We start from the raw sequence: 15,311 nt of genomic DNA, 5'->3' as shown, positions 1-15,311 counted from the left end.
ATTTTATTTTATAACTGCAATAAACTACACAACCATTCCTGGCCCATACTCAACATTCATCATAACGTCATTGTCAACTTGAAACACACAGTTAATGACTGTGATATATGTCATTTCAACCAATTGCAATCACATCATTACTACTCACTGTGGATGTAGCTTGTAGAGTGTTCCGTCCACCCCAACGGTGATGTCCATTTGGTTCAGCCCACGGTTCTCTCGGATTTTGTCGACAACGGCAGCCATTCCGGCTCCACAGAGCTGAGCCGCCCGGCGGGACACTGTACCACACACCTCCTTGACGATGATACTGTCATCACATGTGCTGTCCAGACCTAGCTGCTGCAGGATGGACCTCACCTGCAGTAGCGCCAACCGGTCACTGAGGGTAAGAGGACATTTTGTTGAGGCCATTGCACAACAAAAGGAAGTTATGATGACTCAGTCAGTTACCATTTCAATCGCAGATTCAAAATGTCTACCAACCTTTCAATCTGGGAGAGGAACTTAGTTTCGAAAATGCCTCTGGTCTTCAGAGTCTCTGATATCTGCCCTCTGAAGAGAAAGCCACGCTTCGTCAAGTCGATCAGGATGTTTCGCACAATCTCTCCGAGATACATACCGCTGCACATCTTCTCATACCTGAGATGAAAAAGAACCACGATCATTTAGGTATATGTAATAACTAATAACGACACTATTCCATATCAAATATCAATAAAAGTTAGCCGAAGTGAAGTAATTTCGATTGGGCGAGAGAGCAGCCCAATCACCTCTGTTTTCCAAGGTTGAGTGAAAAGTCATCCACAGCTCTGTCATATTCTGTCCTGATATCATCCAGGCACCCATTATCCCCGAAGGCGCCCCACTCCATGTTGACACACATCCTCCCCACATCCCCCTCCACCACCTCAATGTTCCTCATCTCCTCCATGTAACAGGCGTTGCTGCCAGTTCCTGAAACCAGAAACCATACCATATTCAACAATCATACCTTTGACAGGTATCAAACAATAATAATGATAATATTATGTAGTTGTCTAGATCAGTTCTTTTCAAAGTGGGGTCCACGAAGGTACTGCAGGCCAAATCTCAAAATCTCAAAAATAAAATATATATTTTTTTTTTACATTCATATTTTTACATGAATACTACATGAACAACAGATTGTTGTTTTACCGTCATTGTAAAGCCCTAGTTATTTTGTTGCTCTGACAAAGTCATTTCTGAAGATTATTTATTTCATGTGATTAGTAATTAATTTACTTCTATCCCTCATTTTAAGGTCAACCCTATTACGTGAACTGAACTCTCGTTTAAATATGGTGAAACTATTCCTTTAAAAAAAAATTGGGAAAGATTTTATGGTTTTGTGGAAAAAACCTGAGTGGGTCTAGCATAATAAGTCAACCCTGTTACTCCAAAAAATGATGAAGAACTATAGGCTACAAGAGTTCCCTGCGGAGGCCCATCGGAGGCTTGACCACTTTGGCCAATCAGAACGTAAAAAAAAACATTCTAATTCACCATTTGTCATGATGTTCATAACATTTTACTGACCTCCTCTTGTGAAGTGGAACCCAGAACAACGTGATTGACCACTTGGTGTTGCGGAGAACACCCAAACCAGAGTGGCCACCGCAAAGCCCAGGGAGCCTGATCATCTCTGGAGTTGCTGTAACCCTGCTTGGGATATTTAACCTATATTTTGAGTATTGGTTGAGATGGAGGGCCCATTCTCGTTTGGTATGTCAGGGTGTGCAATTGGAAATGTAAATTGGGCCAAGTTGGAGGTAATAATGAATTAGGTGTAGTTTATTAAGATCCATGAATACACCACATCAAAAGCTACACAGATGACCAACCTGCGATCAGGCCGACCTCACAGGTAGGCTCTTCATATGCACATGTCATCATGGTCCCCACTGTGTCATTAACTACTGCCACCACGTCCAAGTCAAACTCCTGGAGAAACGACCAATAGAAACACATGTACAGGATGTCTCTGGGAAGCAATGCTTGCGGAAATGAGAACTTAATTTTTTATAGCAATACCCCTTTAAAATGTTGTATCACAACCTTCTATATCATGGCAAAAACTAACAAAAAGAGCAGCCTAAAGTTACTTTTGGTTGTCAATAGATGCCCATTAGATATCAGCTTTTATATTTTGTGTAATCCTGTAGAACAGGCACTAATACCAAGTTTTTCCTGCTCTGGACCCATGGTAAGGAAAAACTTTGGGCCCTGGTTATAGTTTCATGCCAACTCTCCACTTACCTCTCTTCTTTTAATCCCCTCTCTGAGAAGCCCGACAACATCCTCCCCTTCACAGTCAGTGGCTTTGAAGCCTTTGGTCCAGGTTACCAGAATGCCCTGAACAAAGACAGAAAGATGTTCTATTAGTGACGTACACACACGCACATGCACACACGCACACACTTACGTACACACACACATATAATGGAATGGATGCCGACAGAATTATGGGTAATGTAGTCATCCAACAGTTTCTAAATTGGCCTACAACTGCATACATCGTAATTATGCATTGTGACACTATGGTATATCAGGAATAATAACTCTCCAAAACACACACATAAAAAAAATCTAACAGGACGACAAGCTTCTTGTGAGCCTAAAAGGAAACGTAGAATTGAAGATGGAGATCCCGGCTCAGTTTTGTGGCTGTATTTTAATATAGACTATATAATATAGCTTTAATGAGCAATATGTCTGAGATGAAAAAGTTGATAGATGGCTGATTACTGTAAAAGAAGGAGTCAGCTCACCACATCCAAGCTGGTCTGTCTGCAGGGGAAGGAGAAGGTGAAACCCAGAGGCAGGCGAGTGTTCTTCATACCCATGTAGTCCAGGAAGTCAGATATGCACTGGACAATGTGGTCAAACAGCTGTGGGAAATGGAGGGTATTTTTCAACAAGCACAAGCAAATTTGCTTAAGTTACACAGGTCGCAAAGGTTGGCTGTAAGAATATGCTTAACGTATGTCCTGTTATATCTATAATAGGAGCTATTGCATTTACAGTAACTTCCTTTTCAAATGTGTGGGACAACTGACATTGTTTTGGTACAGAATGAGATATATGTCCATACTCACAGGAAACTCCCAAACTTACTCACCTCCTCTCCAGTCCCCTGCATCACCTCCATAGGAATGGCATAAATTTTGTTATGCATCTCTACTGTCCGCCGCTTGCCACTGCGAATCTTCACCAACAGCACTCTAAAGTTTGTCCCTCCTAAATCCAAAGCCAAGAAATCACCATTTTCTGGAAAACACAACAAAATTAACAATACTGTCTTTAGTAAAAAGAGATAATAACGGTTTGATTTTCCAGATATTTTTTATGAGACATAATAACACATTATAAAGGGTTCCTAAATGCTTATGAAAAGTCTTGCAACGCATTGTACTTGTTGCCACTGTCATAGCCATTTGAAATGAGTGACAAACAGTGTGTCGAGTTGAATCTCTCATTGACATTGGATGTTTTGACTTGCATGGAGGTGTGGGAGTGCTGTGAAGTAATTGTGTTAGACTTAGAAATACTTTGACCTTAATCAGGGCACTGCAAGAAGTGCTAAGCCAAAAAAAATACACAATATCATATGTTTACATAGAAGCCTGGATTATACAGTAGCGTGTTAAAGCATTAACGAGTGACAAGGAGCTTTTAAGTTGTTGATGTGGTTATATACAGCTGGGGAAGCAGAAGAGGGTTAAATTCCCATTTATGTCAAATGGAATTAATGGAATGAATCTCAAAATGTTTTGTCACAGAGCTAAACCACTCTGGTCAACTGGTAGAATCACAGTCTGGGAAACTAATTTAAATCCAAGTTGAACTTCTCTCACCTGATCCGTCTGGTGTGCTGAGTACATATGTGGGCCACATCTTGATGGTGGCGCTGTCATGGGTCTTTTCCCCCAGGCCGTTCTGGATCTCTGTCCTCATCCTCTTCTTCACCTCCAGCAGCTGGTCACTGGTCAGTCTGAACTCAGCCAGGGTCTCTGTGATCTGACGACGCTGGTCAGCCAGCCGGTAGGCCACAGCGGTCACCATGGCAGCGCCCTTGGAGCTCCCACTCTCTGAGAGCAGGAAGCGGACATCTGACTCAGGAACTAGGCGGCGGACTGTTTTGTGGAGACGCCGGGCATATCTGAGGAGATGGGGAGGGTGATTCTCAGTCAGACAAAAATGACCTGACCTTGGATTCTTGGATTCTCACGTGTAACTCAACCTTTTATGTATCTCATCACAACTCAGGCTCTTGGCCCTAGTACCTAAAATATATCTTTGACATCTGTATTTTGTATCAATGTCTCTTTTTCAAAGTCTATTGTAGTATTCCCTAAGCCATTTGACAGAATTGCATAGCTTCAACGCAAGATACACAATTAAGATGCACAATAAGAACTGGGTACAGTCTACCTTGTACCCAGGGGGCCCTCTACTGGTATAGGCTACTCACTGCGGGTGCATCTTGTAGAGAGAGCCGTCGATGCCCACAGTGGTGCGTAGGCGAGGGTTCCCTTTGTTGTCCTTTAGCCTGGAGAGGATGCCGCCCAGAGTGGCAGCGAGGAGGTTGGCTGATCTGTGGGAGACTATGGTGCATACGTGCTGCACAGCAACGCAGTCATCTGCGGATGGTTCCACACCCAGGCGACCTAGGATATCCTTGGCTTTAGTGAGGCCTTCTTTACTCCTGGACAGTGACAGGTTCGGAGAAGAGATGAGCTCAGTGGTGACAAATTACATTACAAAGGTGTACAATAATGGTGTGCAGTCTCAAAGCAGTGCTCAGTTTGCAAATGGCTACATGACACAAGTCATCTAGACCCTAAAGAAAAGAAAACTGATTGACACCTACTTTTCAATGGAAGAAACATGTTTGGTTTCAAATTTCCCTTTAGTAAGAAGTTCAGGCGTTATCCGACCCTCGAACAAAAATCCCTCTTTGGCCATCTTGACCAGGATGAGTCGCACAAGTTCGCCCATGTACATCCCACTGACCATCTTCTCAAACCTGGAGAGAAAAAGATACAATATGTTGCTAAACACTGAGGGAAAATGTGACATGACTACTACTATCAATGCACTTAACTGATATTGTATGTCTTAAAGAAATTTGGGAAGGTCTGATTTATAGTGTATTAATATGTGGGACATACAGCTGTTTCCCTGGGTTTAGAGAGCCCCTGTCAATTTCTCTGTCGAACTCTGTGCGAATGTCCTCCAGCATTCCATCGTCCCCAAAGGCTCCCCACTCTGTGTTAATACACATCCTGCCCTCGTCTCCCTCCACCAGGTCAATGTGCCTTAGCTCCTCCATGTAACAAGCATTAGTACCTGTGCCTGAGGAGACACCAACAAACAACACATGAGTAATGCAAAAGTAAAAGTGTACCCAATGAGCTTCAGCTCGGCTTGAACAAAAATAGGGTAAAAGGGTGATCAGCAGGGGCACATTGAAACCAAACACAGCACTATCTGTTCTGACAAAATGATTGAACATTTTGGAATAAATATAATTAAACACCCACACCGGTAGAAATCCACTTTTTCAAGCTGAAAAACAATGTCCAGAGCTTACCCATGATGGTGCATAACGATTTAAGTCAGTAAGTCATAGTTTTAGTCAAATTATGATATATTTTGGCTTGAAGTCCGAACTGCCCACTTTGTGTGAATCCGTGTGAATGTGGTGTCATTTCCTATGATAATATAATAAAAATTATTTTCCGCCTACGTTTAGTTTCAGGGTTGATTTTTATTTGAATATTACCACCCACCACCATGGCAATGTTTATTAATCTGAAACAAATCCAAAGTTATTCCTCTTCGTGACTCACATGAGCCAAACAGTCTTGTGTCCACTTGGTCACCTGAGCCATGGAGAAAAAATGTAAGGGTGCATGTAATTTGTTAGTTACATGAAATTTGTTAGTTACATGAAATTTGTTAGTTACATGTAATTTGCAGCATGCATGATCTTGAGCAAAGTCATTATAGCCTATCATTTCACTTCCCATGTGAGAACCATGAGCAAGGGCTGACTTGGCTTTGCTGTACCGCAGCCAAAGCCTGTCAGCAGCCTACCTACAAAAAGTTGCACCATGTCCCTTACAATGTAGAAAAACGCATATCAGCTTTTTTCCTATATTTATGGATATTATCTGAGCTTCATCTTATTTTTCAAACTATTTCTATGGTGGATTCGCGGCCGCAATTTATGGAAGATGTCAAAACTTTGGAGATAATAATAGATGGCAGAGTCAAAGATAGACCAGTGGTTTCCATCTGTGGCGAAGTTTTCGCTAAATCAATGCTCATGGCAAATACAGCTCCAGAACAAGCCATTGATCGAGCTGGTTAATATTTTGAATACAGTGTAGTTATAAAAAAAATAGCAACAACAGATCTAGCCTATCGAGCCTGCTAGATATGGTTAGCAAGCTAGCTAGCTAGCTAGCTAGATAAGGTTAGCATGCTAGGTGCCCTATTTGTTGATGTTTAACTCCACGTGAAAATTCCTACACCCAATTCATAAATATTTATAAGTAGCCTCTGTCATTCTTCAGAGGTGGAACCTAAACATGCATTTTCTCTCTAAGACAGAAAATTACATTGAAATAGTGACACCAACTTTTTCTGGGGGAGGGGGGATCCTTTAATGGTCTGGTGGGAGGTAAATGGATTTTATACCTATGATGATACCAACTTCACAACGCTGGTCATCAAAGCCACAGGTCATCATGGTTCCAACTGTGTCATTGACCACTGCAATGATGTCTGCGTTATAGTCCTGAAAAGCACAGGGTTACAATTAAATAACCATGGTGCAACAGATTTGCTTATGACGAAACTTCCCATTGGGCACAGACATCAGTTCAACATCTAGTTTTGATTTACATTTGGTTGAGTTGTGAACTAACGTGAAATCAACCAACAATTTCACCATGTCATTGAATTTAGGTTAAAAGTTGGGTGAAATAAAAATGACCTTACATTGATTACTTTTTACAAATCCAATCAGTTATCCACGTTCATTCAACGTCATCATATTGAATTTTCTGGTTAAAATGATGTGGAAACAATGTTGATTCAAGTCGTTTTTGCCCAGTGGGTTCATTGCCAATTGCATTAGGCAAGCGTGCTTAAAAACATCAAACCTACCCCACGTTTTTTGATGGCCTTGTTCAGAAGAGTCACAACGTCCATTCCCTCAACTCCACTGGCTTTAAAGCGTTTTGTCCAAGTGAGCAAATAACTCTACAAAAGACAAACAGGCAGATCACTGATAGTATGATATGATCTGTCTTCAAAACTGAAGCCAATACAACCGTCCGTGACAGGAGTCCCATAGGACGGCACACAATTGGCCCAGCGTCATCCGGGTTAGGGAAGGGTTTGGCCGGGGGGGCTTTACTTGGCTCATCGTGCCCTAGCGACTTCTTGTGGAGGGCCGGGTGCTTGCAGGCTGATACAGGTCGCCAATTGAATGGTGTTTCCCCCTACACATTGGTGCGGCTGGCTTCCGGGTTAAGCTGGTGGGTGTTAAGGTGCGAGCTTGGGCGGGTCATGTTCAGGAGGACGCATGGCTCACCCTTCGCCTCTCCCGAGCCCGTTGGGAGTTGCAGCGATGAGACAAGATCGAAATTGGGGAGAAAAATGAGGGTAAAATAAAAAAACAAAGCTAATAACTGAAGCTCAGCTGTACAGTACTATTGGCTTGTTCATTCTCTCACCTCATTCAGTTTTGTTTGTGCACAGGGGAAGGAGAAGGTGAAGCCGACAGAAAGCTTCTTATCCTTGATATTCTGCTTCTCCATGAAGTCACCCAGGCACTCTGCAACATGGTCAAACAGCTGCAAGGGAAAGGAAAATAATTAAGTTAGGGATGGTTATCTCGAAAGCAATCTGTGCACAAGGAGAGACTGTAATGCACACTTTGGATTTATTTTCCTGGCCACTAGACTTTTAGACATTTATATACGGTAAGAATTTGAAAGGTACCCCATACCCGAGTGCCACTGCCATGGATGATGTCCTCTGGAGTGTCATAGATCTGGCTCTCCATCTGAACCGTCTGCTTCTTCTCATGGGACACCTTCACTCGCAGGATGCGGAAGGCCGAGCCTCCCAGATCCAGAGCAATGAAGTCCCCCTTCTCTGTAACAAGCATAAAAAATATGCATGTGCTCACAGCAAGCAAATATGTGAACTGTGAACAGAGGCATCATGTCCACTGAAACAGAAGGGGAACCTACTGATCGAGGTACGTGGGTTACAGTACTACAGGCGGCAGTGAGTATGTTCACATGCACAGTAATAATTCAATATTAAACAGATTATGCAATAGTCATGTAAACATCGCTGCCAAAGGTGCTTCAACAAAGTACTGAGTAAAGGGTCTGAATACTTATGTAAATGTGATATCATTTTTTTTCCTTTCATAAATAGGCAACACATTTTTCCTGGTTTTGCTTTGTCATTATGGGATATTGTATGTAGAATTATGAGGGGAAATAACAATTTAATACATTTTAGAATAAAGCTGTAATGTAACAAAATGTGAAAAAAGTAAAGGGGTCTGAATATCGTCTGAAGGCACTGTATGTCCGAACTCAGAATGAAATGTGCTTCCCAAAAATAACATGGTTACTGTGGTAAAACGTTTATTTTGATTGCCGATTTGCCATCAGGTATGTGAAAATGCTGTTCATTGACTACAGCTCAGCTTTCAACACCATTGTCCCCTCCAAGCTCATCACCAAGCTTAGGACTCTGGGTCTGAACATCTCCCTCTGCAATTGGATCCTGGTGGTGAGGGTAGGCACCATCACCTTCACCATGCTGACCCTCAACACAGGGTCCCCGCAGGGGTGTGTGCTTAGTCCCCTCCTGTACTCCCTGTTCACCCACGACTGTGTGGCCACGCATGACTCCAACACCATCATCAAGTTTGCTGACGACTACACAGTGGTAGGCCTAATCACCAGTGATGATGAGTCAGCCTACAGGGAGAAGGTCAGTGTGGTAGTGTGGTGGAAGTGTGGTGCCTCAACGTCAGTAAGACCAAGGAGCTGATCGTGGACTACAGGAAACTATGCACATACATTTATACTGACTCTACACACTGTTGTGGAAATTCAGTACTGAGAGAGATTTTGTCATTTCTTCAAACAATCATCTTCATTTAATATTGATTCATTTTTGCACTAATGAGGCTTGTCGACCCCTCACCCTTGTGTTGGACCGAGTAACCTAACCTTTACACAAATGCAGAATACTATATATAGCTGATACTAACAACACTCAGCTAACAACACTCAGTTATGGTTGGTTCAACCCCCCTCATGCAGATTGGGGCATCATAAGCCACTCTGGGTTCATCCTGTCATTATCTGCACTTGGGTTGTTGTCTTAACCCCACCCTGGCTTAGTTTCCTAGATGCAAGGATGATTTTGAGACAATGACGGATTGTTCTACTCCTAAGCTATCTCTAGTAAAACACATTCTTGTCTCTGTATTGCAGTCTTTAACCCATTTGTCAGCTCAAGCCATCTCCAGTGACCATACGCCCTGATTAGCTGCAGGGAACTAGAGTGGAGCCCATGAAAACAAAGACACTAACAGGACAGAAATATCCTCATATTTGTTAAGTATTAATAGCTAACTATGAATATTAAACAAATCAGTTAAATATGTAATTTTTCTATCACATTCCCCTATTTTGAGAATTCTCTCAACTTAAAAGTAAAATTACAAGGTTTAAAAATACATTTATTCCATTTAGTGCCTAATGAACATAACCCAGGACAAGCATCATGATCCCACTATGTATAAGGCATCACCTATGGACTCTATGTTCCATTAGCATAAACCTGCTAGAGTTCCTGAGTGTTATCCTTAAACATTTCAATTTGGTAATGGATATAAATCAAATAGATTAAGCTCAGTTTCACTCTCAGGATCAGAGTTTACCCCTCCTTTTACCAAAGCATGCTGAGAATAGTCTCAAAATAGTACACAACTTATTTACCCATGTCATCATTAGCATGACAACAATCAAAACAATCAATCCATAATACATTAATTGCTCCACTCATATAGTTAACATACTAATACTAAATCAATCAGTCAGTTTTAAAAATAATTTAGTTTCCAAATCATAATTCAAAACCCAGTTAATTATCCAACCAAAATGTTGAATGACATTGCTCAGTGATTCACATTGGTTCTATCACTCAAAATGAAAACCCTCAATTTAACATACATCAACACTGGCAGAATGTACATCCATATTAACATACAATATATTCACCTAATAATTAACCCAATTAACTCTCTCGTCGGGGTTATGATTACAGATCAGTATCTCAATGAATTCTTACCCTAAATAATGATACATTTAGCACTGTAGACCTCCCCCATCAACCTGATACCCCAAATAACAATTTCAGATAAGTCTAAATCAATTACGGGCACAGTTGACCAACCCCCTCCTTTCTCCGGCACTCAGTCTTCTGGAATTTCTTCATTTTCCTTCTTCAGGTAGCTTCACAGTTCAAAGTGTATGGACCATGATAAAATGTCTCACCTGAACCCCACCACAACTCCTATTATGCCTTGTTCATTTGCCAACCAGTATACCAGCAATATGAGAGAACTAGATGCTGTCCACCGGTTGCTGGCTCGGACTCAGGTCTCTCGATAGAAGTGGTGCAGGACAGGGCCGTAGTGAATGCCATTTCTTCAGAGGGGGTTTGAGGTTGCACCCTGTTTGGTCAAATTATCCCTTTCGTGCATTTAGATACCATTTCCACCTTAACCTCGAAAGGACAAATCAGAACAACAATTCAGTTCAGTTCATTTCTGATCCAGGAAATCCAGACAAGCATTGACTATATGACAAATGATTACTTCTACAAATATTCTTAATGCAAATTTCTAAAACAAATGTTGGAGGAAATAACAACACATTCTGTTGAAACATCTTTTCCCAAATTAGCTTACTCACCTTATCACACTGTCAACCTCATCGCAGACATAGGATCAGGAAATTATCCCAAACATCCAGCAGACCCAATCTGGTGGGATTTATCAAAACAAAACAAAACAAACAAGGGAAAAATACACTCCTTCATACATCACTCAATATATACCTACATATCACTCAAGGTGTGTAAACTTCAATCCCCCCCCCAAAAAAGAAGGTAATTCCCCCGATTTTGACACTTAATTCACCATATTGACTAATGTGTAAAAACAACAACACTTTCTATTAGTTATAAAACTTCTCCGTAATTATCAGCATTACAAATGACCTTCAAATCATCATCCAATGTCTCTCAGCTTTCCAGCGAGGATGATCAAATCACTCTAGAAAGTCAGGACAGAGGTCAGATGTCATTCAAACCCTTCAAATTAGTGTTTCTTACTAAACTCAGCAAAAAAGAAAGAAACGTCATCTCACTGTCAAGTGCATTTATTTTTTAGCAAACTTAGCATAACAAGATTCAACAACTGAGACATAAACTGAACAAGTTCCACAAACATGTGACTAATGGAATAGTGTGTCCCTGAACAAAGAGGGGTCAAAATCAAAAATAACAGTCAGAAACTGGTGTGTCCAGCAGCTGCATTAAGTACTGCAGTGCATCTCCTCCTCATGGACTGCACCAGATTTGCCAGTTCTTGCTGTGAGGTGTTACCCCACTCTTCCACCAAGGCACCTGCAAGTTCCCGGACATTTCTGGGGGGAATGGCCCTAGCCCTCACCCTCGATTCCAACAGGTCCCAGATGTGCTCAATGGATTTGAGATCCGGGTTCTTCGCTGGCCATGACAGAACACTGACATTCCTGTCTTGCAGGAAATCATGCACAGAACAATCAGTATGGCTGGTGGCATTGTCATGCTGGAGGGTCATGTCAGGATGAGCCTGCGGGAAGGGTACCACATGAGGGAGGAGGATGTCTTCCCTGTAACGCACAGAGTTGAGATTGCCTGCAATGACAACAAGCTCAGTCCGATGATGCTGTGACACACCGCCCCAGACCATGACGAACCCTCAACCTCCAAATCGATCTCGCTCCAGAGTACAGGCCACGGTGTAATGCTCATTCCTTTGACGATAAACGCAAATCCGACCATCACCCCTGGTGAGACAAAACCGCGACTAGTCAGTGAAAAGCACTTTTTGCCAGTCCTGTCTGGTCCAGTGACGGTGGGTTTGTGTCCATAAGCGACGTTGTTGCCGGTGATGTCTGGTGAGGACCTGCCTTACAACAGGCCTACAGCCTTCATTCCAGCCTCTCTCAGCACCGATGGAGGGATTGTGAGTTCCTGGTGTAACTCGGGCAGTTGTTGTCCTGTACCTGTCCCGCAGGTGTGATGTTCAGGTGCACCGATCCTGTGCAGGTGTTGTTACAGGTGGTCTGCCACTGCGAGGACGATCAGCTGTCCATCCTGTCTCCCTGTAGCGCTGTCTTAGGCATCCCACAGTATAGATATTGCAATTTATTGCCCTGGCCACATTTGCAGTCCTCATGTCTCCTTGCAGCATGCCTAAGGCACGTTCACGCAGATCAGCAGGAACCATGGGCATCTTTCTTTTGGTGTAGAAAGACCTCTTTAGTGTCCTAAGTTTTCATAACTGTGACCTTAATTGCCTACCGTCTGTAAGCTGTTTGTCTCTTAACCACCGTTCCACAGGTGCATGTTTGTTAATTGTTTATGGTTCATTGAAAAAGCATGGGAAACAGTGTTTAAACTCTTTACAATTAAGATCTGTGAAGTTATTTGGATTTTTACGATTTATCTTTGAAAGACAGGGTCCTGAAAAATTGACATTCCTTTTTTTTTGCTGAGTTTCTATTAGACCAATTAATTAAAAACTGTAAAATATTTCATACATTTTGTATCCCAGTACATTTTTTATCAAAATAATTCAGGTGGTCAATTAAAACTCAGAAGTTTTTTTCTGAAAATTCAATGTGTGTGTGTGACCGTTTAAATAACCTTGGCACTAACCCATATTCATAACCAGTAAGTTGTGTGTACGTACTGGTGTGTGTGTGTGTGTGTGGTAAGCCATATGGCAAAATCAAACAAAAAAGGCCAGGCCTTATTTATTTTGGTAACTCCTCTTTACCACTGAATCCAGATATCGTTATACCTATAAAACTGCTAAATTTCACTAACCCCTCTCCCAAGACCATAGCCTCAGGAAACATTTCATAGAGAGAGAAAATTACTACACCCATTCTCCTGAATGTCAATTTCTTTAGCATTCAGTATAATAATATCATAATCAGCAACCCAAAGGTTTTAACTGCAAACAAAACATGATCATGATAATCATTCATTTGAATGTACCCCAACGTTTATGTGCGCTTAATTTAGCGTGTGCTACCCTTAGACATGACAACATGTATCTCTCCACTGAGTCTAACAATTCACTCCCATATCGTATTATATGACTGGTCTCTCTTTTCAATAACCATGTCAAATTATCATGATATTGTTACCTTAGATTGTTCCTGTTAACCTTTATTTAACTAGGCAGGTCAGTTAAGAACAAATTCTTATTTATAATGACGGCCTACCGGGCCAAACCTCGTCGACGCCTGGCCATTGTGAGCCGCCCTATGGGACTCTCAATCACGGCCGGATGTGATACAGCCTGGATTCGAACCAGGGACAACAGTGATCCCTCTTGCACTGAGATGCAGTGCTTTAAGCCGCTACGCAACTCGGGAGCCCTAATACAGTGTTTCATTATGTGGAATCGACACTGTCTAAAATCAACAAACCCATAACCCAATTCCGGCAATGTAAACATTGCAACCTGTTGCCTTAATTTAGTAAAAATATAAACCTGTTGTTGAACAAATGTAGAACCTTCAAAAAGTTGGTCCTCTTCTATCAGCTTAATAGTCAATACTTATTTCAATCTACTTTAATTACTGGACACTGCCACGTAATCAAAACAGATTACAATTTTAGAATACATTAACTTCCTGCTCAAATTCACTGGTGTTACCTAACTATAAAACCAAGCAACAATAATCAGAAACTGTCAAATAAATATTTATATATCTATTAATATTAAACAAATCAGGTAAATATGTAATTTTCCTATCACAACACCCACTCACATACAAGCTGCTACTACTCTGTTTATCTTATTTCCTGTTGCCTAGTAACCTTATCCCTATACATACTGCATCTACCTCCATCCCTCCAGTATCCCTGCACATTGTAAATATGGTATTGGAACTGACCCTGTATACAGTATGCTTACTTACTTATTGTGTTCTTCATATTTCTTCTTATTTCTCATGTTTTTTTCTAGTATTACATTGTTATTGGTTATTGCATTGTTGGGTTTTGAGTTTGCTAGAAAGGCATTTCACTGTACTTGTGCATGTGACATTAAAACTTGAAAACTAGGTAGCCTGATTTCAGATGTGTCCATGTAAACAGGATTATTAGGGAAATCGTTCTTCTTGTAAAGTATGTAAACGTTTTAATCAAACTATTATATTAATCTGACTATCCACAATAATCGCAATATTGTGTGCATGCAAACGTACTCAGTGACTCAAATCTTTGTGTTGTCCAATGATTGTCATGTCTGGGCTGACTACTGTTGGCATTGCCATGCAATAGTATATCAAAAGCTCCTGTCTCCTGCCAAAAATCCATTCTTCCCAGGAATTAAAGACAGTTTCACACTGTCTTGAGAACATGTTGCAATTTAAGCAGTAGTAGTTTGATGGGAGTGACAACTTATTTTTTGTAAACCAAAGGAACTGAAAAGTAAAAAAACAAACAAGAGGGAAGGCAAACGATGAATCCTAAAGGCCTACTCCATATAATCTCTTACGTCATTCACTAGCTAACACATTCACAATGGGATTTATTTCACTTTTGATCTGATTTACAGTACCAGTAAAAAGTTTAGACACACCTACTAATTCCAAGGTTTTTCTTTATTTTTACTATTTTCTCCATGTTAAATATATTTTATATTTGAGATTCTTCAAAGTTGCCACCCTTTGCCTTGATGACAGCTTTGCACACTCTGGGAATCCTCTCAACCAGCTTCATGAAGTAGTCACCTGGAATGCATTTCAATTAACAGGTGTGCCTTGTTAAAAGTTAATTTGTGGAATTTATTTTCTTAATGCATTTGAGCAAATCAATTGTGTTGTGACAATGTAGGGGTGGTAAACAGAAGATAGCACTATTTGGAAAAAGACCAAGTCCATATTATG

The 15,311-nt window shown here is 41.2% G+C and overlaps 1 protein-coding gene across 1 annotated transcript in view; it reads right to left on the bottom strand.

Annotated features, from left to right (window-relative positions):
- Positions 1-15,311, bottom strand: part of hk1 (hexokinase 1) — a 41,437-nt gene that overhangs the window by 2,914 nt on the left and 23,212 nt on the right. The window contains exons 3-17 of the mRNA XM_021580980.2: positions 8,048-8,196; positions 7,773-7,892; positions 7,201-7,296; positions 6,730-6,829; positions 5,196-5,379; positions 4,895-5,050; positions 4,496-4,729; positions 3,879-4,183; positions 3,143-3,291; positions 2,793-2,912; positions 2,281-2,376; positions 1,866-1,965; positions 774-957; positions 487-642; positions 149-382 (exon numbers count right to left, since the gene is read on the bottom strand). Of these exons, the coding sequence (XP_021436655.2) occupies positions 149-382; positions 487-642; positions 774-957; positions 1,866-1,965; positions 2,281-2,376; positions 2,793-2,912; positions 3,143-3,291; positions 3,879-4,183; positions 4,496-4,729; positions 4,895-5,050; positions 5,196-5,379; positions 6,730-6,829; positions 7,201-7,296; positions 7,773-7,892; positions 8,048-8,196 (2,383 nt within the window). The remainder of the gene's footprint in view (positions 1-148; positions 383-486; positions 643-773; positions 958-1,865; positions 1,966-2,280; positions 2,377-2,792; positions 2,913-3,142; positions 3,292-3,878; positions 4,184-4,495; positions 4,730-4,894; positions 5,051-5,195; positions 5,380-6,729; positions 6,830-7,200; positions 7,297-7,772; positions 7,893-8,047; positions 8,197-15,311) is intronic.

Source organism: Oncorhynchus mykiss, chromosome 23 (genome assembly GCF_013265735.2).
Source record: "Oncorhynchus mykiss isolate Arlee chromosome 23, USDA_OmykA_1.1, whole genome shotgun sequence".
Lineage (NCBI taxonomy): Eukaryota > Metazoa > Chordata > Actinopteri > Salmoniformes > Salmonidae > Oncorhynchus > Oncorhynchus mykiss.
This window is presented reverse-complemented; position numbering and strand designations above follow the sequence as displayed.